General features: G+C 43.7%; 1 protein-coding gene across 4 annotated transcripts in view; it reads left to right on the forward strand.

Moving 5' to 3' along the window:
* The window catches only part of LOC110533130 (neurexin-2-like), a 422,662-nt gene that overhangs the window by 390,208 nt on the left and 8,450 nt on the right, over positions 1 to 24,004 (forward strand). For 3 of the 4 annotated variants that reach the window (XM_036933223.1, XM_036933224.1, XM_036933226.1), the window contains 3 exons: positions 15,315 to 15,483; positions 18,293 to 18,382; positions 20,082 to 20,410. In XM_036933223.1, coding sequence (XP_036789118.1) covers positions 15,315 to 15,483; positions 18,293 to 18,382; positions 20,082 to 20,410 — 588 coding nt within the window. The remainder of the gene's footprint in view (positions 1 to 15,314; positions 15,484 to 18,292; positions 18,383 to 20,081; positions 20,411 to 24,004) is intronic. The other variant, XM_036933225.1, reaches the window with a different exon arrangement.

Raw genomic sequence — 24,004 nt, forward strand, 5'->3', positions numbered from 1 at the left:
CTGGCTGAGCCCTATGAGTGCTGTCCTTGGGGCTGAAAGTAACACTATTGTTGTTACAGAATCTTAGCTGTGTATCTCTTGGCTCTTTTTGAGATGTCAGTTGTAGCGGCAGAAGGTAGCTTAGCGGTTAGAGCATTGGGCCAGTAACCGAAAGGTCACTAGCTCGAATTCCTGAGCCTCAAGGTGAAAAATCTGTCTATGTGCCCTCGAGCAAGGCACTTAAGCATAATTTGCTCCAGGGGCATTGTACTACCATAGCTGACCCAATAGTAAGTACATAGCATACACCGGATAGGTGCAGTGAACATACACTGGAAGAGTGTATGAAATGGTGCAGTGAAATGCACCGGATAAGTGCATTTCACTGCACCTATCCTGTGTGTGTTAGACATGTTTATTCTATGTGGTCAACACAATTTCCCTGATAAGAGGATTAGTAGAAATTCATACAGCCCTCATGGCCCAGTGCGAGTTCCAACCATTCAATAGCTTGTTAGTGAGGCAGATTGGTGAATGCAGGGTGCTGCTCCAACACTGAGCCTCCTGCCCACATCCGAGTGTTTGTGCTACTGTGTCTGTGACGGGTGAGCAGCTGCCAAAGGCAGTGTTCCTCCTATGGGAAATCAGCTTTTTATCATTGTGTTGCCCTGGGACAGATGTGACATGATTAAAAGCAGAGGGAGGATCTATGACAAGGCGGTGCGAGGTGTAATAATTGACAACCACACCTGTTCCTGAAAGAGGGGACTCCAGCCATGTGGGAAGGCTTACTCTTTGAATCTATTACAAGTTGTGGGATGTTCAAATGATTGAATGTTTAGAGTGTAGTGCTTACGTCCTAGTACATCACTGGGGCCTGCAATCCAGGACCTCTATACCAGGCGGTGTCAGAGGAAGGCCCTAAAAATGGTCAAATACTCTAGCCACCCTAGTCATAGACGGTTCTCTCTGCTACTGCACAGCAAGTAGTACCAGAGTGCCAAGTCTAGGTCCAAAATACTTTTTAACAGCCTCTACCCCCAAGCCATAACACTGAACAGCTAATCAAATGGCTACCCAGACTATTTGCATTTTTTTTTACATCATGATGCCCAAATCATGCATTGTGCAGAGAAGGTGGAAATAGCCACCCCCTAAACCATGTGCAGCTATTCCTTCTATCACATATCAATATCACCGATCTCAGATACCTCAGTATTTTTTATTTACATGGGCATCTATTTCCTGGTTCACAGTGCACAGATGCAGTCTCTTTAGAGTGGGGGATAGAGAGGGATGAGGAGAAGAGGGAGAAAAAAAAATACTGCTGTGATGTTCCCTGCAGTCCCATCACAACAGCCCTGATGTCACGTGTGGTTCAGGTTGGAGCAGGTTGTAATAGGACAGGGCCTTGGGGTGACCTGGCAGAAAGGCACTATATGGGGTGGCATCCGACCGTCGCATGGATCTTTGTCTCACAGCGAGATCGCAGCAGGGACCTTGTAACCGAGTCACGATTCATTCATTGGTCTCCATCTCCTATATTCAATGGAAAGAATAACAACATCTGTGACCCACCGTCTCATGTTCCGACATTTGAAATGGTGTTTTGTACATTGGATAAAAGTACAGACTCAGAGCTTCAAAATGGCATAGCATGCACTGTAGTTGCAGGAAACATGGGGAAGTAATGCCGCTTTAAAAGTTGATGAACGTATAATCCCATTTAGGAGATAAAGGAATGCTAACATTGTGCCATTTTCACACTTACTCTACATTAATCCTTGGGAAACACATTTGGAAAATGAATACTTTCACCAAATTGCCTAAATTGTTTCTCTGAACATTTATCTCAGAAAGTGACCCCATTAGGCAAACCATTTACAGTATTACATTGTGTTACGGTTTTCTTCGGTAGAAGGAGAGTCGGACCAAAATGCAGCGTGGTAATTTTGATACATGTTTAATTAACGAATAAACACGATAATACAAAAACAAGAAACGGACCGTGAAAACCTATACAGCCTATCTGGTGACAACAAACACAGAGACAGGAACAATCACCCACGAAACACTCAAAGAATATGACTGACTACAGTGCCTTGCGAAAGTATTCGGCCCCCTTGAACTTTGCGACCTTTTGCCACATTTCAGGATTCAAACATAAAGATATAAAACTGTATTTTTTTGTGAAGAATCAACAAGTGGGACACAATCATGAAGTGGATCGACATTTATTGGATATTTCAAACTTTTTTAACAAATCAAAAACTGAAAAATTGGGCGTGCAAAATTATTCAGCCCCCTTAAATTAATACTTTGTAGCGCCACCTTTTGCTGCGATTACAGCTGTAAGTCACTTGGGGTATGTCTCTATCAGTTTTGCACATCGAGAGACTGAAATTTTTTCCCATTCCTCCTTGCAAAACAGCTCGAGCTCAGTGAGGTTGGATGGAGAGCATTTGTGAACAGCAGTTTTCAGTTCTTTCCACAGATTCTCGATTGGATTCAGGTCTGGACTTTGACTTGGCCATTCTAACACCTGGATATGTTTATTTTTGAACCATTCCATTGTAGATTTTGCTTTATGTTTCGGATCATTGTCTTGTTGGAAGACAAATCTCCGTCCCAGTCTCAGGTCTTTTGCAGACTCCATCAGGTTTTCTTCCAGAATGGTCCTGTATTTGGCTCCATCCATCTTCCCATCAATTTTTTTCCCATCAATTTTAACCATCTTAACCATCTTTCTGCTGAAGAAAAGCAGGCCCAAACCATGATGCTGCCACCACCATGTTTGACAGTGGGGATGGTGTGTTCAGCTGTGTTGCTTTTACGCCAAACATAACGTTTTGCATTGTTGCCAAAAAGTTCAATTTTGGTTTCATCTGACCAGAGCACCTTCTTCCACATGTTTGGTGTGTCCCAGGTGGCTTGTGGCAAACTTTAAACTACACTTTTTATGGATATCTTTAAGAAATGGCTTTCTTCTAGCCACTCTTCCATAAAGGCCAGATTTGTGCAATATACGACTGATTGTTGTCCTATGGACAGAGTCTCCCACCTCAGCTGTAGATCTCTGCAGTTCATCCAGAGTGATCATGGGCCTCTTGGCTGCATCTCTGATCAGTCTTATCCTTGTATGAGCTGAAAGTTTAGAGGGATGGCCAGGTCTTGGTAGATTTGCAGTGGTCTGATACTCCTTCCATTTCAATATTATCGCTTGCACAGTGCTCCTTGGGATGTTTAAAGCTTGGGAAATCTTTTTGTATCCAAATCCGGCTTTAAACTTCTTCACAACAGTATCTCGGACCTGCCTGGTGTGTTCCTTGTTCTTCATGATGCTCTCTGCGCTTTTAACGGACCTCTGAGAGTGCAGATCACAGTGCAGGTGCATTTATACGGAGACTTGATTACACACAGGTGGATTGTATTTATCATCATTAGTCATTTAGGTCAACATTGGATCATTCAGAGATCCTCACTGAACTTCTGGAGAGAGTTTGCTGCACTGAAAGTAAAGGGGCTGAATAATTTTGCACGGCCAATTTTTCAGTTTTTGATTTGTTAAAAAAGTTTGAAATATCCAATAAATGTTGTTCCACTTCATGATTGTGTCCCACTTGTTGTTGATTCTTCACAAAAAAATACAGTTTTATATCTTTATGTTTGAAGCCTAAAATGTGGCAAAAGGTCGCAAAGTTCGAGGGGGCCGAATACTTTCGCAAGGCACTGTAAATATGGCTCCCAATCAGAGACAACGATAATCACCTGCCTCTGATTGAGAACCAATTCAGACAGCCATAGATTTTGCTAGAGAACCCCACTAAACCACAATCCCAATACCTACGAAAACCCCAAGACAAAACACACCACATAAATAGACCCATGTCACACCCTGGCCTGACCAAAATAATAAAGAAAACACAAACTACTTCGACCAGGGCGTGACACATTGCCTATTGTTGTATACTAAAGATAACCTTTCACATTGAACAGCTACAGTGCTGTTCTTTATTGACTCATTCACACCCTCTGAAGCCTTAGACCCACCCATCTCTTAAAGAATTCACATTGGAACACGAAGTACAGATTCTCTGTAATTAGTTACTGGATTAAACTGAATAATCATGTAACTGTAATTAACTAGGAAGTTGGGGCGCCAAGGAAATTATTCAGATTACAAAGTTATAATTTCCCAATATAACCTTTCAGATATTTTCATACCTGATCAATAGTCTTCTGATGAATGATTTATTTACTTTACCTCACGTTAGTCTCATTCCAAACGTCGTAAATTGTTGGTTATCTGCACGAACCCAGTCTTCACTATGAGTCATCCATACATCAATTGTCTTAAATAATTGATTTATTACAAACTAAGTAATTCATAGAAATGCATAAACAAACAAACAGTAAATATGTGGTTACATGAAATGATATAATGTGCCCTAGTGGGCTGACCCGACATGGAGGCTTGTTTGACAAAAGGGGGGTTTTACCAAGAAGTCACTACAGAGTTAATTATAACAATTAAAATGCTAATCCTTTACACATGAACGCTCACTCATTCGGGAACAATTGCAACCAATATATATATATATTTATGCTCAGTGGTGAAAAGTCTTTCTTTTGTAGAATTGTCCGTCCCTCTCTCTCTCTGTCTTGGTTAGAGGGGATAGTTCAAAGTGACATTCGTTATAGAATGGATGTTTCGGCGGTTGTCGTTCTTCGCGTTCAATGATACCGAATTCCTAGCTGCAGACTAGTAAGTAGTATCAAAGACTAGTTCTTATTCTGTCGGTATCGATAGTTTAAGAGTTTAACCACGTGGTATGGTTAAAAGATTCTACAACCTTTGTCCTCCCATAATGGTAATAATTTCTCAAAGTTTGGTTTTATTCGGAATGGCAGAAGAGGGCTGTCCCAGGATGTCTGACCCTAACTGGGCTCAGAGGCGGTCCTCTGATTTAGTTCAAATCAAAAGGGAATTGTATTTTTCTTCATTAAACAGTCCACAATCATATTACCCAATTATACAAACAGTATCATACTCACTCATTCATCTTATACAACAATTAGATGTAAACCTCATATCTGAGGCTATTATATAAATAGCGTTATGGTAATGTGGCCACACCGTCTCTCTTGAGCTTCCCAAGTTGTAACAAACGGACCAGTTCGTAGCTGGATTCTTCACCGATCTTTTATACTTTCTCCGGAACATGAAATGTGTTCGTACCTCGAGTTCTGTAAGGTGGAAGCAATTCCTTTGTGCTCCATGAAAATTTCACTCTCTATACTGTGTGACCATGAGGCAAGGTTTTCCTTAGGAATTTACGACCTCACTCTGCCCACAGCAGTCTGGTTGTAGAAGCAGAGAGCGGGGGATGGTGCTCGCTGTTCTCAAAGAGGGCAACGCCATGTCAAGGTCATGTGCCTGAAAGCGTATTTCTGTCCTACTCTTCGGAGCAAGACATGTTATGTCCATAGCCTTTTCATTGCAAAAGTCCTGATCTTCTTAAAAATATATGTTCGCTTTGTCCAGTCCGGGGGATGCTTTCACATCTCTGGAAGGAAGTCAACATTGCACAGCAGCTGACCTGGTTCCATCTGAGTGGAAGCTCCTTGGCCACAACAACACCAGGCTCCAGATAATTCAAACTGTAAAGGAGGAAAGCAGAGAAAAAAATAGACAAGACATTAAAACCTTTGCATACCAGCAATAACATTCATTGACCCCCAAGTCCAGGCAATAAGTAAAAGTACAAAGATAAAATACCCGAAGTGTTGCTTGTTCACCATTCGTCATCTCCTTGTACTGGTGACGAAGAGCAGGTTTATGCTGAAAGGCAAATTCCAGAAAAATATAATAAAACATGAATTAATTCATGTTCTATAGTTGTTATTGCTTGGTGACTGCTACAGCTGTACTAAAATGCCCTGCACACACTTAACCTGATTCCATCCCAACAATATCAATGCAGACACAAGATAACTAGCTAGATTTAGCAAACATTTATCTTCGTAATTACCAGCCGGCTAGATTACCAGCTGGACATGCAAAAAAACAACCTTAAAATCTATATTGTCTAATGTCATATCTAGGGCTTTCCTAATTTGTGGGGTGTTGCTTAGGGTACTATCCTAAGTTGATAACTATATGAAGTCTACAGCTGTAAGGCACTAGTTTTGGGCAGTCTACAGGGATGACTTATGGACTTCTGAGAAGAAAACTGGTGAGTGCTATAGCTACCCAAAATAAGTGTTCAACTTTACTAAGGCTGGTATTCATCTCGGACCCTTAAGTGATCCTAGCATAAATCCTAATTGGATGTTCCGTTGTGCATGTGTGTTTATGCTTACGCAAGCACGCATGTCAAGGGAAGGAAACCAAGTATCCTGGCAGATTACAACTTGTTCAGAATGAGTCTGACGTAGTCAGGTTATTTTCAGGTCAATGTCTGGAGGTCAGTCAGAATTGGTGTCGAGTGAGTCTGTAGTAGTTTTACTACCAGTCACTGTCTTCCACTATTGTAGTGGAGGTAGGATTGAAGAAGTATACTTCATAGCCATGTTATCCAACGTCATGACAGTATGTTTGTTTATTCCATGTGTAACTCTGTGTTGTTGTATGTGTCGCACTGCTTTGCTTTATCTTGGCCAGGTCGCAGTTGTAAATGAGATCTTGTTCTCAACTAGCCTACCTGGTTAAATAAAGGTGAAATTAAAAATAAAAAAATAACCACAGACAGAAGGGGTAACCCAGACACGTCACAGGGGCTATAAAGCTGAAACATCCTTTTAGAGCATTTTCTCACCACCAAATATGGTAGTGAGAGGAAGTCCAGTCGTGGGTAGTGGGACAGGATGGAACTACAGTGGGTGAATTTGGGCCGACATTCTGCTAATTTTGTCATCGAGGAAACATCTGATCTCAAAACATTTCTCTGTTCCCAAAACTAAAAACTGTTACGAACACAGTGCGCTTTTTATAGACTTGATACTTTGCCACAGTTGTTTTTCAATTGCGTAGTTTAGAAGGAGTGCAAGGTCGAACTAAGTTTGTCCACTTCACAGAGGAGGCATTCCCAAATGGAAATATGCAAATACATGCCATAAAGACGCCAATAGGATCTCACTAGCTCGTGTTTGGCTTTGCCCACCTCCTTGCTTGTTCTGCCCACTATGTGTCACGCCCTGACCTTAGTTATCTTAGTTTTCTTTATCATTTTGGTTAGGTCAGGGTGTGACGAGGGTGGTGTGTGTTTTAGCCTTGTCTAGGTTTTGTTGTATATCTATGGGGTTTTGGTATGTCTAGGTATATGTAGGTTTATGGAGGCCTGAATTGGTTCCCAATCAGAGACAGCTGTTTATCGTTGTTTCTGATTGGGGATCCTATTTAGGTTGCCATTTTCCATTTTGGTTTTGTGGGTTATATTCTATGTTTAGTTGCCTGTTCTGCACTAGCCATATTGCTTCACGGTTCGTTCGTTCGTTCGTTCGTTCGTTCGGTCGGTTTGGTTTAGTTCAGTGTTAACTCTTTAATAAAAGAGAGATGTTCGCTTACCAAGCTGCGCCTTGGTCTCCTCTTTATGACGACCGTGACACTATGCTTCATTTCTTCCCACTGTAAACGACACAGATGAACTATATTGGGTTAGTTAGAAATATATTTGCTATAATGGTACCTGTATGGAACTGTGTAGCTAGCTAGCTATATAGCTAACAATCGCTAGCAATGAAATTACTTTTTGATACAGTTGAGACCACAACGTATGTGCATGTAGCTATTTTAGCATTTTAACAGATGCTTACCGATGTATGGATTATGATGATTCATAGCAGACTGAAACACTTTCAAAAATAATCCTTCCCACGCTTCTACCACTCCAGACTGCTTTCGTCACAGAAGATAGAGCTGTGTCGATACCAGTAGCTGTATTCAGGACACCACTGGTATTGAAAGCTGTATCTACACTTTGCATGTTGTCCATGATGAAAATATTAGTAAATCCAATGGGCCTTTTCAAATATCTGTGGTTGCAAAGTGCAGGATGAGCCATTTGAATGGGCTCTCTTTCTCGTGAATGTCCCAGTCCCCTCATTATCTCAACCAATCATGGCTAGGCAAGATTCTGTATTTTCTCTGTGTCTAAATAGTTGAGAATTCACATTTTATTTATATTTACAGATGACATCTGAGTTTGTTATTAAGGCACATGTAAGTTCACATGTTCAAGAAGGCATTTCTGAAACCCCAAAAATGCATTTTGACTTTTTAAAATGTTTTCTTTTTTTTTTTTTTACGTTCAAATGCCTACTGGGAGGTAGTGAAATGCGATATACGCCCAGTATACGCCTGTAAAGGCTCATATTTTAGACATGCCTCCCCTTCAGGCTCACACTATGATTGCTCTACTTTATCCTTTGAAACTGGCCCAAATGTTACGATCGGGATATGGGCCATCTGTGCTGTGTGTGCCATGGAGCAGAAGAGTAGCTGCAGGTAGGAACATGAAACTGCACCCAGACAGAGTGGTTGGTCGGTGGGTCTTTATGTTCCAGACGGTGGGCAGCCAGAGGCCTGGGAAATGCCCCCACAAGCGCCAATGTCGTTGTCACAACAGCAGGGTGGAAGGCTAACAATGGCCTCTCCTGACAGAACCTGCCAGACCATGTTAATGCCCAAACACAGTGTTTGGGGAAGAAATACCCTGGAAGGCTTGGCCTTTATTTACCAGAACAGGGAAAGATGCTGCCTTAAGTTGGCTGTCAAACAGGTGTTGTACAGCACGTTGACTGTGTGGTGCTATTGAGTCAGCAGAGCGACTCAATATGTTTACGGACATATTCAATTACTCCCGATCCCAGCCTGCTGTCCCCCACATGCTTCAAGATGGCCACCATTGTTCCTTTACCCAGGAAGGCAAAGATAACTGAACAAAATGACTACCGCCCGGTAGCACTCACTTCTGTCATCATGAAGTGCTTTGAGAGACGAGTCAAGGATCATATCACCTCCACCTTACCGGCCACCCTAGACCCACTTTAATTTGCATACCGCCCTAACAGGTCCACAGACAATGCAATCGCCATCACACTGCTCACTGCCCTATCCCATTTGGACAAGAGGAATACCTATGTAAGAATGATGTTCATTGACTACAGCTCAGCATTCAACACCGTAGTACCCTCCAAGCTCATCGTCAAGCCGGAGGCCTTGGGCCTCAACCCGGCCCTGTGCAATTGGGTCCTGGACTTTCTGACGGCCACCCCCAGGTGGTGAAGGTAGGAAACAACATCTTCACCTCAACATTGGGGCCCCACTGTGTTCTCAGCCCACTCCTGTACTCCCTGTTCACCCACGACTGCGTGGCCATGCACGCCTCCAACTCAATCATCAAGTTTGCAGACGACACAACAGTAGTGGGCTTGATTACAAACAACGACGAGACAGCCTACAGGGAGGAGGTGAGGGCACTCGGAGTGTGGTGTCAGGAAAACAACCTCTCACTCAGCATCAACAAAACAAAGGAGATGATCGTGGACTTCAGGAAACAGCAGAGAGAGCACCCCCCTACCCACATTGAGCAGTGGAGAAAGTGGAAAGTTTTAAGTTCCTCAGCGTACACATCAACGACAAACTGAAATGGTCCACACACACAGACAGCGACAGCGCCTCTTCAACCTCAGGAGGCTGAAGAAACTCATCACCCAAACCCTGACTAACCTTTACAGATCCACAATCGAGAGCATCCTGTTGGGCTGTATCACAGCCTGGTACAGCAAATGGAGGGCCTTGGGCTGAGGGTGGAGCGTTCTGCACAACGCAAACTACCTGACCTCCATTACCTATAGCACCCGATGTCACAGGAAGGCAAAAAAAGATTGTCAAAGACAACAACCACCCGAGCCACTGCCTGTTCACACCGCTACCATCCAGAAGGCAAGGTCAGTACAGGTGCATCAAAGCTGGGACCGAGAGACTAAAGAACAACTTCTATCTCAAGGCCATCAGACTGCTAATCAGCAATCACTAACTCAGAGAGGCAGCTGCCTACATGGAGACCCAATCACTGGCCACTTTAACAAATGGATCACTAGTCACTTTAAACAATTCCACTTTAAATAATGTCACTTTAATAATGTTTACATATCTTACATTACTCATATCACATGTATATACTGTATTTTATACCATCTATTGCACCTTTCCTATGCCGCTCGGCCATCGCTCATCCATATACTTATATGTACATATTCTCATTCCCCCTTTTTAGATTTGTGTGTATTAGGTAGTTGTTGGGGAATTGTTAGATTACTTGTTAGATTTTACTGCACTGTCGGAACCAGAAGCACAAGCATTTCGCTACACTCGCATTAACATCTGCTAACCAGGTGTATGTGACCAATATAATTTGATTTGAGAGAGAGAGAGAGAACAGGCCATAATGTGATCAAGAAGGACAAATGGACTTCGTCTCGTCTCTGGCCCGGCCCTAGAGCCACAGCCACTCAATGATTTATGGCTGTCCTATCCAGAGCTGGGGGCTGGCTGGGGCTGACTTAGGTCCAGAGAGCCCCATGGCTGCTTTATGAATTCTACATGGCATGCCTCAAGGGCAATGAGAATTTAGCCTTGGGCGAGACTGCAAAATAGCACTGCTATGCACGGGGGGAATGTCAAAGAGAAATAAGCAAAGGTGACTTTCAAGCTTTTCAATATACCAAATATGGCAATATTGCTGGGGATGTTAAAAACTCTGCTAATCTACCCAAGTCCTGTCTGATGTCTAACGTCCCTTTTTGGTGCATGCATACTGTACTATTCCAAGTTATCAAGGAATCATCACTGTCGTATATCCGTTATGTTTTAGCATGGTTGTTTCTCTAATGTAGAAATTAGTTCTTTGAAACAGAACCTAGTTCATTGGTTTGAATTCATATTCATTTCCAATATGCAAGCAGACTTCCATTTACTCGTTTTTCAGGTGAGAATTGCATTCCTTCGTGGAGTAAGTGTGTACTGTAGCTCCCTTTAAATCCATTGCAAGACATGTTTTCTGAAAACAGAGGCTTCACAGTGGCACTTTTAACATAGTATAATGTATTTGGGCTTCTAATATGGTATTTGTGGGCATTTGCATTTGGTTGGGAGGACAGTGAAGACTGAAATCTAAGTGATTCATCTCGATTCACTCATCTGAATATGAATAGCTTCGTGAAAAAAAAGTGAGGAGCAGTTGTGTCTGCAGCCCTAGCCCTGAGGCCATGGGAAACTCAAGTCACTGCAATATTCACAAAGACCACAATTTGAAGGGACCAAAGGCCTTTCTTTGCCTTGCGGCAGCCCACCGATGTGCAGGGACTGGTGGGATGGCACTCTACCTCCAGGCCAGATTAGTCAAGATGGTTCTTTAGGCTCTTATAGGGATTTGTCAGATATTACAGTCCTACAGCGCTGATGGTTCTGCTCTCTCTACTGTTACTACTGCTGATAACAACAGCCAGCAATTGCCTGGCTTCAACGTGGACTCTAAATCAGTGGGAATAAAGGACACGGAGGCTTAAAAGGGGTTCGAGCTGACACTACTTGTCCAGATTCTGGTTTCTAAAGACCAGGAGAACCATCAGAAGGACAGAGAGAAGTCTGGTGTGGACCTGCTTTGTCTGTGACTGGACCGCTGCTGGCAAGACAGGAGCAGACTGGATTGAAATCACTCCCCTTATTTGAAGAACATGAGATGGTCCACTCTACACTATGCATCAAACAGAGGAACATGATGTTCATGTTAAGATGTACTGTGGTCCCTCCTATGCACACGGAAACACACTAAAGTGGGCCTACGCTCTCATAGCTTTGCTCTTAATGTACACCACCCACCACATCCCCTGGCCTCGGTCAGCACCATTCAGTAGCAGAGTGGCGGTGTGGAGTGAGTATCACTGTTGTTCTTAGCTATGTTTCATGTTCCCCAGTCACAGTGGTAAATAACAGAGTGACTACATTTTAAATAGTTGCAAAGTTGCATCCACCCAGTTCCCCCTGCAATGTGAACTAAAGTGCACTGGGAGCAGGCTGAACACACAGGTGTTGGCGACAGCATGGCAAATTATAGGAACATAACCCAGGTGGTGGCAAGGGGACAATAGCTCACACTGAGCAGCTGGGCCAGTGACCGTGTCCATGGCCTAAGAGTGGGAGACACCCTGAGCCTGCTCTTTATTCACAGCTTACACGGGCATGCCTTTGACTGGTGCAGGCAGCCGTTCAACAGGCAAGCTAATTTATGGCGCCGCGTGGGGTTGAGCCGGAGGGCAGTAAATACTGGAGAAGAACATGTCCTTTCCCTCACCTTTCCTAATAGCCAAGTACTCTGCCTTTCCATGTAACCTGTACATACCCCAGCCCACACCCTCGCTCCCCAGCCCAGGTCCCTGCTGCACCAGGAGAAATGTCACCCTGTAATTCCATGAAAATAACTGATGGGGTCAGTGAACGTCACACTTGGTGATTGTAAAATGGGATCTTTCAGCATGAGAAATGTGGAGTGCACAGTAGGGGCTCTCCTTAACTTGAAACACTGGGCTCCGATACATTTCCCCTACTGCACTGTGGATTCAGGAGAAATCACAGGGCTTAATGTGAGGAATGCAGACTGAAGGAGTTTGCTCTTGACCCCAAACGGAACTGTTATCTCCAAGGAAAGGGAGGAGCTAGCTTCTGCACCAACTGTTGGTGGTTGGTGGTAGTCTAGCGATCAAGAGTTTTGGACCAGTAACCGAAAGGTCGCTGGTTCGAATCTCCAAGCCGACCAGGTGAAACATCTGTTGATGTCCCTTTGAGCAAGACACTTAGCCCCAATTGCTCCTGTAAGTCATTCTGCATAAGAGTGTCTGCTAAATGACAAAAAAATGTAAAAAATATTATACTGAACAAAAAATATAAACGCAAAATGCAACAATTGCAGTTGTTAAAAGAAAAAAGTCAATTGAAATAAATAAATTAGTCCCTAATCTATGGATTTCACATGATTGGGATGGGGTGCTGCCATGGGTGGGGCTGGGAGGGCTCCTCACCCACTGGGGAGCCAGGCCCAGCCAATCAGACTTAGTTTTTCCCCACTAAAGGGCTTTATTACAGACATACAGTGCATTTAAGTCTCTACTGAAGACTCATCTCTTCAGTGGGTCATATGATTGAGTGTAGTCTGGCCCAGGAGTGGGAGGGTGAACGGAAAGGCTCTGGAGCAACGAACCGCCCTTGCTGTCTCTGCCTGGCCGGTTCCCCTCTTTCCACTGGGATTCTCTGCCTCTAACCCTATTACAGGGGCTGAGTCACTGGCTTACTGGGGCTCTCTCATGCCGTCCCTGGAGGGGGTGCGTCACCTGAGTGGGTTGATTCACTGATGTGGTCATCCTGTCTGGACTCCAAACAAGTTGTAGAAACATCTCAAAGATGATCAATGTAAACAGGATGCACCTGAGCTCAATTTTGAGCAAAGGATCTGAATATTTATATAAGGTATTTCTGCTTTTTATTTGTAATAATTAAAAACCTCTTTTCACTTTGTCATTATGGGATATTGTGTGTAGATTGATAAGGATTTTCTTTATTTAATCCATTTTCGAATAAGGCTGTAACGTAACAAAATTTGGAAAAAGTTAAGGGGTCTGAATACCTTCCGAATGCACTGTAAATACTCCTCAGTTTCATCAGCTGTCTGGGTGGCTGGTCTCAGAGGATCCCGCAGGTGAAGAAGCCGGATTGGAGGTCCTGGGCTGACATGGATACACGTGGTCTGCGGTTGTGAGGCCGGTTGGACGTACTGCCAAATTCTCTAAAACGACTTTGGAGGCAGCTTATTTTAGAGAAATTAACATTAAATTCTCTGGCAACCGCTCTGGTGGACATTCCTGGAGTCAGCGGGCCAATTGCACACTCCCTCAATACTTGTGACATCTGTGGTAATGTGTTGTGTGACAAAACTCCACATTTTAGAGTAGCCTTTTATTATCCCCAGTACAAGGTGCACCTATGTCATGATCTTGCTGTTTAATCAGCTTCTTGATATTCCACACCTGTCAGGTGAATGGATTATCTTGGCAAAGGAGTATAAAAGTATAATATTTACCTATGGGGAATAGGCAGCGGAGGACACACTGACGGGTTGTGCTGTTTAGGTGGTAGCAGTGGTGGGGTCACTCCAAGGTTCTGTCAGTTCAGAACACTGATGTAATGGATCGGTGCTACATCTGTGCAAAGCCCATACTTTGTTAATAAAAAAGATAAGTCATCAAATAACTAGACAAGATGTTAACTAGATAACCAATAACAGATGACCATCATGACACTGCAGTGTATGGATGGACAGGATATTACATAGTATCATTTCCTGGTGGCTGTAATGCTCCTCTAACTTTGTCCTCATTTATCCTGAGGAAGTGACGGTTGAGGTGACCCAGAGTGGTGAGAGGCTCCATATTCTCTCATCGTCGGTGACAACCTTTTGGCAGTTTGACCTTTCAGATGTCTACACTGAAGGATCGACTGGTTTCTATTCTGCTCATCAAATGGCTGTGTGGGAATCAATTCCCGAGCTACCCGCTTAAAAACCTGGCGGTTGCTTGTCATCTTCATGAAGACACAATACCACATCCCAAATTACTGACAGTACCAAATGATGTGTGAAGTAAGCTTGGTTGTCACCCTGTAGATTGGGATGGAATATTGTTGAAGCTGTCAGACCGCTGGTCTGGTCTTCAGGGAGGTGAGTCTGCTCTCACACTGCCACATTACCACTGTGACCTTGTAGTCCCATCACAGGGGCTACAGACGTGCAAAGCCCGCTCGGGCACAGAGCGCCCGCACGCGCGGTAGTGAATGGGCTCCCCAGCCCAGTTTCCTAGCTGAGGCAGACTGAGGCAGTGACTTTGGCCTGTTATGGAGATTCCAGGTGTGATAGAAGACGCAGTGAGAGGGATGGGTAAGGTCATTTCTGGTAGACGAGTACCAGCAGGGTCATGTCTTTAGTGAGCCACATCAGGGAGCCTGATGCAGACCGCAGAGGGAAGCGTGTGGTGAATGGAACGGATAGAGATGCACTAGTCTAATATACTGCCCATGTCACAGAGGATAACTCTGGGCTGCTCAACCAAGGGTACTTCCAGCCCTGCAGCTCTGTAACAACAAAAACAATACCAATGTCTTTACACATCAGTAGTACAGCAGCTGCCACTATTTTCAACACATTTTTAGATTTGGGAATTTCTCGCTTGCATTTTCACTTCAGACACCCCAAGTCAAACATCTCTTCTGTTTCTTCTATCTCCAGGAACAAGGAAAGATTGGCGTGATCTTCAACGTGGGGACAGACGACATCACCATTGATGAGCCGGCTGTCATAGTTAGCGATGGCAAGTACCATGTTGTGCGCTTCACACGCAGTGGTGGCAACGCCACCCTCCAGGTGGACAACCAGCCGGTCGAGCGCTACCCACCAGGTAAGGCATGGAGCAGGACACTTTGAAATGGGTGGGATGAGTGGGAGCGCCAGATAAGTATACATTAAAAGAAAGAGGGAGAGAGAGTGTGAGAGAGAGAGATACCCAGGCTGTATTTTAACAACACAGACAAGGAGGAAGGTGCACGGTTATTCCAGCTCAAGCCATCAAACAGAAAATATCACATCAATTCAGGGACAGTTGTTGGATGCTCTTGGCAAGCAAGTCCAAATGGAATTGGAAGTTTGCCTTCTGCCATAGAGTAAATTGATTTGTTTTCTTCAGCACGCCCCAGCATTCAGTTTTGATATGTGCCATTTCACTATTCTATCTATTCAGAGCACTTTATGGAGTCGCCACATGGTGGGCAGAGATAACTACTGCATAAACAATCTAATAACAATCTGAAATGGACACACTTCCCTCAAGCTGCCTTGCCGAGTACATCTAGCAGAGGATGGATTCGGATTCTTCGTAGTAATTGTAGCAGCCAGCTTGGCCGGTGGCAGAGTGGATGCTGAGAATGGGATCTTCGCACAGCCTCAGAGCAATGAAGGAACCCTCATCCAAATCTCAGCTTTCGTTTTATCCCCCTCCCCCCCCCCGCCTGTAAAATTAGCTTTTATATGAGAGCACTGATGATGTGTGTGTGGCGTGAAAAGGGGAGGAGGAAGAGGTGTGTGGCTCTCAAGTGGCGCAGCGGTCTAAGACACTGGATCTCAGTGCAAGAGGAGTCACTACAAACCTTGGTTTGAATCCAGGCTGTGTCACATCCGGCCGTGATTGGGAGTCCCGTAGGGCGGTGCACAATTGGCCCAGAGTCGTCCGGTATAGGCCGTCATTGTAAATAAGAATTTGTTCTTAGCTGACATGCCTAGTTGAAATTAAGGTTAAAAAATAATATTCTGTCGTCTGCTCCTTGTCCCTTCACCTTCTGTCTCTCCTCCATGCAATCTGACAAATCAAATCCAAAACATTTTTTACATTGCATCCTTATGATTCATGTAGTATCTAATGATCTGTTTCTTTTCCACTCACACTGGCCAAACTAACAATAAGAATTCTCCAAAATGTGTCAATGATTTTCTAGATTGTAATTGATAGGGGCAGTTCAGCTATTCTCTAACTACTTTAGTAAAGGTATTGTTCTCAATGACAGAGAACTCTCTCCATCTCCACTTTCCTGATATTCAATACATGATCTGACATAACAAGTCGTGTCTAGTCAGACAATCAGTTGTATACCCATATTTGGCACAGGCATTTTGTTGTACTGTATCTTCAAGGTAGGTTAAGAGCACCAGGGTAAGATTAGGTTACTATGCTACCGCAGGTGTTTGGTTCCAGTACAGTCAAGTGGAGTGCTGCTCAAGGCTAGTTTTACCAAGGTTCTTTTTATTTTATAATGGCTGCTTCATCCACTCTAGCACTCCACCAATGGGGCACTAACCCAGTCAGTAATTGGCCCAATCATAACATTACTGTAACCGTATGTGAAAGGAGTAGAGCAGTGGAAATGAGGGCTTTGAGCTAGATGAGAACTGTCACAGAGAAAGTTCAGATGCCATTGTGGTCCTTCTTTTGGTTCGTTATTTCATTTTGAGTCTGATACAAGGCGTGTCATCCACAGTCACACAGACAAGGGAGAAAATTAATTATCTCATTAAAGCAATGCCTAGTAGGAGATAGAGTCATATCCCATACCTTGGGAGCCTTTGATTTGTTCACAATAGAATGTCCTCAATAGGGCCTACCGAGTGGCGCAGTGGTCTAAGGTGTCACTACAGACCCGGGTTCGATCCCAAGCTGTGTCAAAGCTGGCCTTGATCGGAAGACCCATGAGGCGGCGTACAATTAGCCCAGCATCATCCGGGTTCGGGGAGTGTTTGGCAGGCCCTATCCCATTTCCTTGTGGCAGGCTGGGCGCCTGCAAGCTGACCTCAGTCACCAGTTGGATGATGTTTCCTCCGACACATTGGTGTGGCTGGCTTCCGGGTTAAGCAAGCAGTGTGTCAAGAAGCAGTGCAGCTTGGGAGGGTCGTCCTTCGGGAAAACACATGGCTCTCAACCTTCGCCTCTCCCGAGTCCGTAGAGGAGTTGCAGCGATAGGACAAGACTGTAACTACCAATTGGGGAGAAAAGGGGCTAAAAGTTGAAAGAAATATATGTCTTCCACAAATAAATACTAATCTTATATCTGTAAAGTTAATCACGCTTAACAGACTGTTTTATACTGTATACATAAAGTATATCTGTTCAGAGTAAATAACAACAATTGATTGAAATGTCTGTGTATAACATTTTGATGATATCATGAATCCCTTTCGTCAAGAATAAAGAACCCTGCTAGGCTACTTCCCTTAACAGACGCCATCGCCCTTCCATTGACATGAGAACAACCAGAAAATGTCTTCTTGACATTTACTCATGCTTCTAAATGGTTATCTTTTGAATGCATGCATTGTTGCTTTCTTGCTGTTTTCTACCAATTACAGTTCAATCTCTTCTTCTATTTTGTATGCATTTAAGCCCTGATGCTTTGCTAAAAATGTCATAATTACACCAATCCCCCTAAATGATCCAGCTCAGTATGTTATAAATAGAAATAAACACCATTCTAACTAATGTACCATTTGTTACTGTCCCTTAACTAAATACCACTAAGTAAAGCACAAGTTTCTTTTAACCTGAAGCTGGGTTAAAATTGATAACTTGCTAAATGTGTTAGCCATGATGCCCTGTCTCTAACCTTGTGATCTTTCAACTTCCAGACTTTAACCTCTAATCTGTCTCTCCAAATTCTTTGAAGGGAACTTTGATAATGAGCGCCTGGTTATTGCTAGACAAAGAATCCCATACCGACTTGGTCGGGTAGTTGACGAGTGGCTACTCGACAAAGGTAAACCGAAAAAAATGAATGAATCCATTAAACAGTTACTAAATCCAGTTAAATCCCTCTGTTTAAATCCCTGTAAGAGGTGCAGTGCCAAGAGGCAAAGGATCAAATGCTGTTACCTATGTACGGTATAGAGCTACACGTTGGGTATGTTTGGACTGAAATTGACTGTGGATCGTAGTGACTAGGATGGGAACCTAGATATATATCCTCCAACAGCCACCTCGGGCATTTCGAGTAACGTACCCCGGCTCATTTAGTACCATTCTAAAGAAATATATATACCAAATGGGTAACAGTACATCTAGTAGGTATTCTTTGCAATCCCCAAGACCATTTGGGAATGCTGCACCTCTTCAGAGATTTTTAAATTAATGAACTAAACGTAACCCCTGACTAACCCTCCGACAACGTCCCTCCAATTATTGTGTTTAATTAGATGCTGCTGATTTTCTTACCTTGTTGTTATCTGTTTATACTTCTTGTGACAGAAACATATTTAAAGTGATAACTAACCTGTTAAACAACTGGGATAATTAGCTGGTAATGGAACATAGAGCATTTCATCTAATGTTTGTGGTTCTTGCAACAAGGTGTAAGTATCCACAATAAACCTTCCACTTGATTTCACATCCTGGTCCCTCTAAATTCTCTAGTCATGTATAGTCCACGCTGTGGTTGACTGACCATGCTAAAAACCACGCACTAACGTGACCCCACTAAACACCACTATACTCTCCCTGCTATAACTCCAGATGACTTCCCTGCGTCCCTGGCAACCATGTCACAGACATTCAGGGACAAAGGGGCTGAGACCCTGACAGACCTCTAGGTTATTGTCACTGCAACACTCAGCTACATAGTTCATTAGAATTCTCCTGAGATTGGCACACGACATTACCCTCTCTCGACATGCTGAACTCACTGGGTGACGTAACAGGGACCGTGTTTACCAATGCTGCTGTCAGTGGTGGAGTTAGATAACCCGAGGGAGGAAGGGAGGGGGAAAACACTTCCCTTCCACCAGAGGTAGTCAGTCCACTCAGTACAGTGGGTCCCAGAGGAGCAACGCTGATTGGTCCGTCAGCTTATGACTGAGAGGATGAAGGGGAAATGCCCTGTCCCTAGCTGTCCTTCAATTCAGAGAAACAACTCCCTGTGCTTAATGGAGGAAAGCAATGTGCTTACAATTTCCCATGACACTCTTTTCTCACATTACTCTATGTAAACACACTGATAGTGAAATGTAAGTCAAATTATACGCATTGTTGTGCCATCTTCCCCTCTCGCAAACACTTAACTGATTTGAAAAGCACATTTGTTTGGACCCTGTGACCAGGATTGAGCCAATTCACTAACTCAATTGAAGATTGAAAATACTTGACCAATATAACATTCAAACTAACCACATCTTACCCTCAGAATATATTGGGCCAATATATGTGACCAGTACGATGACTAAATATACAAACCAGACCACTGACATTGAGTTGAACATTTCAGACAAGCTTTTAACATATACTTCCATCATTTAACTTGTTGTGCTGAGTTCCAAATCTGTTGCCAAGGCCCTTCTGGGTATCTAGAACGGTATAACTCATACTGTAATTGGATGTCCGCCTGTTTGTGTCTCTCTCCTTTCTCTCCATTTCTATCTTTCGACCTCGATCCCTCTTCCTCCTCTTCCTTTACCTCACTACAGGACGACAGCTGACTATCTTCAACAGCCAGGCAGCGATAAAGATCGGGGGTCAGGATAAGGGCCGGCCGTTCCAGGGCCAGATCTCTGGCCTCTACTATAATGGCCTGCAGGTGCTGACGCTGGCGGCAGAGAATGACCCCAGTGTCCAGGCTGAGGGGAACCTGAGGCTGGTGGGAGACTCCCTGTCTGTGCTGACCACTGAGACCACCTCCACCACCCCACTGGCAGCCTCCGACATGTCCACCACCATCATGGAGACCACCACCACCATGGCCACCACCACCACCCGCAGGCAACGCTCACCCAGCATGAGGGAGAGCATCTCCCAGGTCAGAGGGAAGGCCGGGTGGGGGCATGCGAGGCAGGGTACTAGAGCCATGTTGAACGTTATTAGTGACCAATGGTGCGTTAGGTGATGTAATGATGACTGCTAACTAAGACTAGCCATTTTAATCAGTATGTTAACCTTCATATGTTGTCCCTCATTCAGTAATCCTGGTTTTATCATTGTACTATAAGGAGCTGTACGTATGGTGTTTTCCTAATGTTAGAGGTGACTGTGACAAGGACTGTGGGTGAGCTCGTGTTAGGACTGAAGGCATTAGACAGACAGCATAAGTAACCATTTAGATGGGAAGGTTTTGCGAAGGGACTCCGCCAGACAGGCAATATGTCCATTATCAGGAGGTTGGCTGCATGAGACAGACACTCCATCTACATTATAGCTCATTTAGCCACTCACCAGGCAGACAAATCAAAACAACCCTTAAAGAGCACTTTCACAGGACCAATCTCCCTCTCTCTCTCTCTCTCTCTCTCTCTCTCTCTCTCTCTCTCTCTCTCTCTCTCTCAATTCCTTTGCACATTTTCAACATAACCATGCTGGCATGCCTCTGCCAATAAGAGGCTGTAATTACTCATTAAGACCAAGAGCTTTCAAGAAGGGAGCACAGACAAAGCACTGGACCTAGACACGTCTTTGAACATACGTTAGCTCTCAATTGGAAGTGTTTTCCTGGTTTGTTGGGGGAAATTAATTCATGTATGATGCCTTTTCAATGTCATGGTCACAGTGCACACCAGATAAAAAACCACCAGACCCTGTGGAAGTCATTGTGCTGTTTTTAAAACTCCCTCAGCAGCGTGATGCACTCTTTTCTTCTCCTTTTTTTCAGCTACAAAGCTGTAAATCCCCCAAAAGCTACATTTACAGTTTTTTTTTTTTTAGCAGACAGAGCTACATTTCCTTTTCTACACCGACTTGCATATGTATTAGGCCGCCTGTGGGCATATAGATCCACGCAAAAGGCCCCACCACATTCAGTGTAAGTTGTCAAGGGACCTCCATCCTTTAATACGCCCCCATTTCTTGGATTCAACCTTTTTTTCCCCTCAGCCTTTGGCTTTGTTGATCAAGATATGATTGAAGGTCACACTCAGTAACAATTTATGCCAGTCATGGCTAAACTGCCTATTTCCATATCCAGCGATCCGGTAGTCATTTGCATGAATGTTGATGAACCACAATTCAACCCCACATAGAACCTTGGACTAATATAAATAGCCCTAGGGAGACCAGCAGAGCAAAGAGAGGGGGGGGGGGGGGGGGGGGGGGTTTACAGAGAGACCACCTCAGAGCTGCTCTTATTAGGCTCCCAACAGAATGTTTCTAACTGCCAAGCTTGTCCTTTCTACACATGAAAACATCATTTATGTTCACGGGCTGTCTGAATATTTCAAACAACATTAGTCACTTGAAATATTAAACAGTACAAGTTTAAGTTATATTCAAAGTCATTTTTTCTCTAACACTCTGATTGGGATAGACAAACACCTGTGTTTATCATGACATACGGCGGGACCCAGATGCAGACACAGGAGGCAGATGGTTGGAGTCTTACAATGTTTATTAATCCAAAAAGGAGTAGGCAAGAGAATGGTCGTGGACAGGCAAAAAGGTCAAAACCAGATCAGAGTCCAGGTGGTACAGAGTGGCAGACAGGCTCGTGGTCAAGGCAGGCGGGAACAAAGTCCAGAAACAGGCAAGGGTCAAAACCGGGTGGACTAGAAAAAGGGAGAATAGTAAAAAGCAGGAGTACGGGAAAACACGCTGGTTAACTTGAAAACATACAATACGAACTGGCACAGAGAGACAGGAAACACAGGGATAAATACACTGGGGAAAACAAGCGACACCTGGAGAGGGTGGAGACGATAACAAGGACAGGTGAAACAGATCAGGGTGCGACAGTGTATTCACTTGGCAATCCTCTCTCTTCTGTTGTGGCTATGATTTATTCTCCATCCTGTACTTTCTAGGTTCCTCATAAGATTAGCACGTGTGCTACTGAACAACACAAGCTCAATCATTCTCACAGTCAGCTAACTCCCTCTGTGCCATTAGACGACAGTAGTGGGATATAAGATACTGTAATCATTTCCCCAGGCAGTGGTTTACATTGAAAGTGTTTCGTGTACCTGAGACGAACATTTGTCATGGCGTCATGTCATAAATTACGAAAACAAACCAAATTAATAATACCTACAGTTCCACCAGAAACAATAAACTTGCTTATGAAACTACAGGCGTTGTATACACAGACACAGGAAGGGAGGGAGTAATTGTTTTATGTACGCAGTCAGGCAGATCTAATATGCAGCAATAAAGCATGTTTTAATTAGAGAATCAAAACGCCACAACGATGCCGTTATTTGTTATGTGTGGATTAGACAGTAAGACACAAGGGCCAGACAAGACAACTCTTTAATCGTCCTACAGTTTTCACACGGCCAAGCAATTGTTCTGATCCCAGTTGCTAAAGCTTTGCTGTGAAAGATAGATAACTTATAGATAGCTTAGATAGCTTTAGATAACTTTTCATACACTAACCACGCCTCCAGACTTTCTTGAAAGCACATTTGATGGATGACAGTACTCTGTAACAGCCATTGCCCAGCAAGCATGTCAAGTTCCAGCTAAATCCGAACCCTGTAAATGCATTGATACTGTACGGCGGGGCAAAGGCTACTTCCTCCAGCTAAATCAGTTGATTAGGCTTGTCCATACGATAATGAAGGCGATAAATTGATGTCAATCATGGCCTAACTGCTTACCTCCAATGTCAAACCTCCCTGTCTATGCAAACCGAGGTCATTAGCATAGATTTACATGGACTAGATTTCTCTAGCCCTTGTTGAATTTCAATGCTCTTTCAGAAGGTCATAATGGCAGACAGCTTTAGGGTTGGCCACACCTGCTTGTAGTGACCACATTTATCACTACATTTACTGACACTGCCTTTTCTCCTCAAAATAGTTCCCTGTGTCTATTCCTTTGATATATTATGTGGGTGAATAATACACTGTGACAGTTGAATACATGTTTGAATTGAAAACATTGTCTTCGAAACTGCGATGACAGTTTGATGGAACATTGTTTGAGAAGAGCTCAGGGCAGTCCAATGATTAATATACTGTATGTGAGAGCTGTCAAAAAAAAAAGAAGTGGTGTCTCATATCAAACATGTGCAGATATGATTTATCGTGAGGTTTCTGTGCCTTGACATGTGAGGACAAACTGATGCAGTCGTGTAATCTCCGGATCAAACTACAGTGAGTTCCAAAAGCATTGGGACAGTGACAAATGTGTTGTTGTTTTGGCTCTGTAATCCAGACCTTTGGGTTTGAAATGATACAACGACTGTGAGATTAAAGCGCAGACTGTCAACGTAAATTTGAGGGTATTTTCGTCCATTATTGGGTGAACCATTTAGAAATTACAGCACTTTTTGTACATAGTCCCTCCATTTTATGGGACCAGAAGTATTGCTACAAATTCACTTATAATGTGTATTAAAGTGGTCAAAAGTTTAGTATTTCGTCCCGTATTCCGAGTACGCAATGACTACATCAAGCTTGTAAGT

This window comes from Oncorhynchus mykiss, chromosome 10 (assembly GCF_013265735.2).
Source record: "Oncorhynchus mykiss isolate Arlee chromosome 10, USDA_OmykA_1.1, whole genome shotgun sequence".
NCBI classification, from domain to species: Eukaryota; Metazoa; Chordata; class Actinopteri; order Salmoniformes; family Salmonidae; genus Oncorhynchus; species Oncorhynchus mykiss.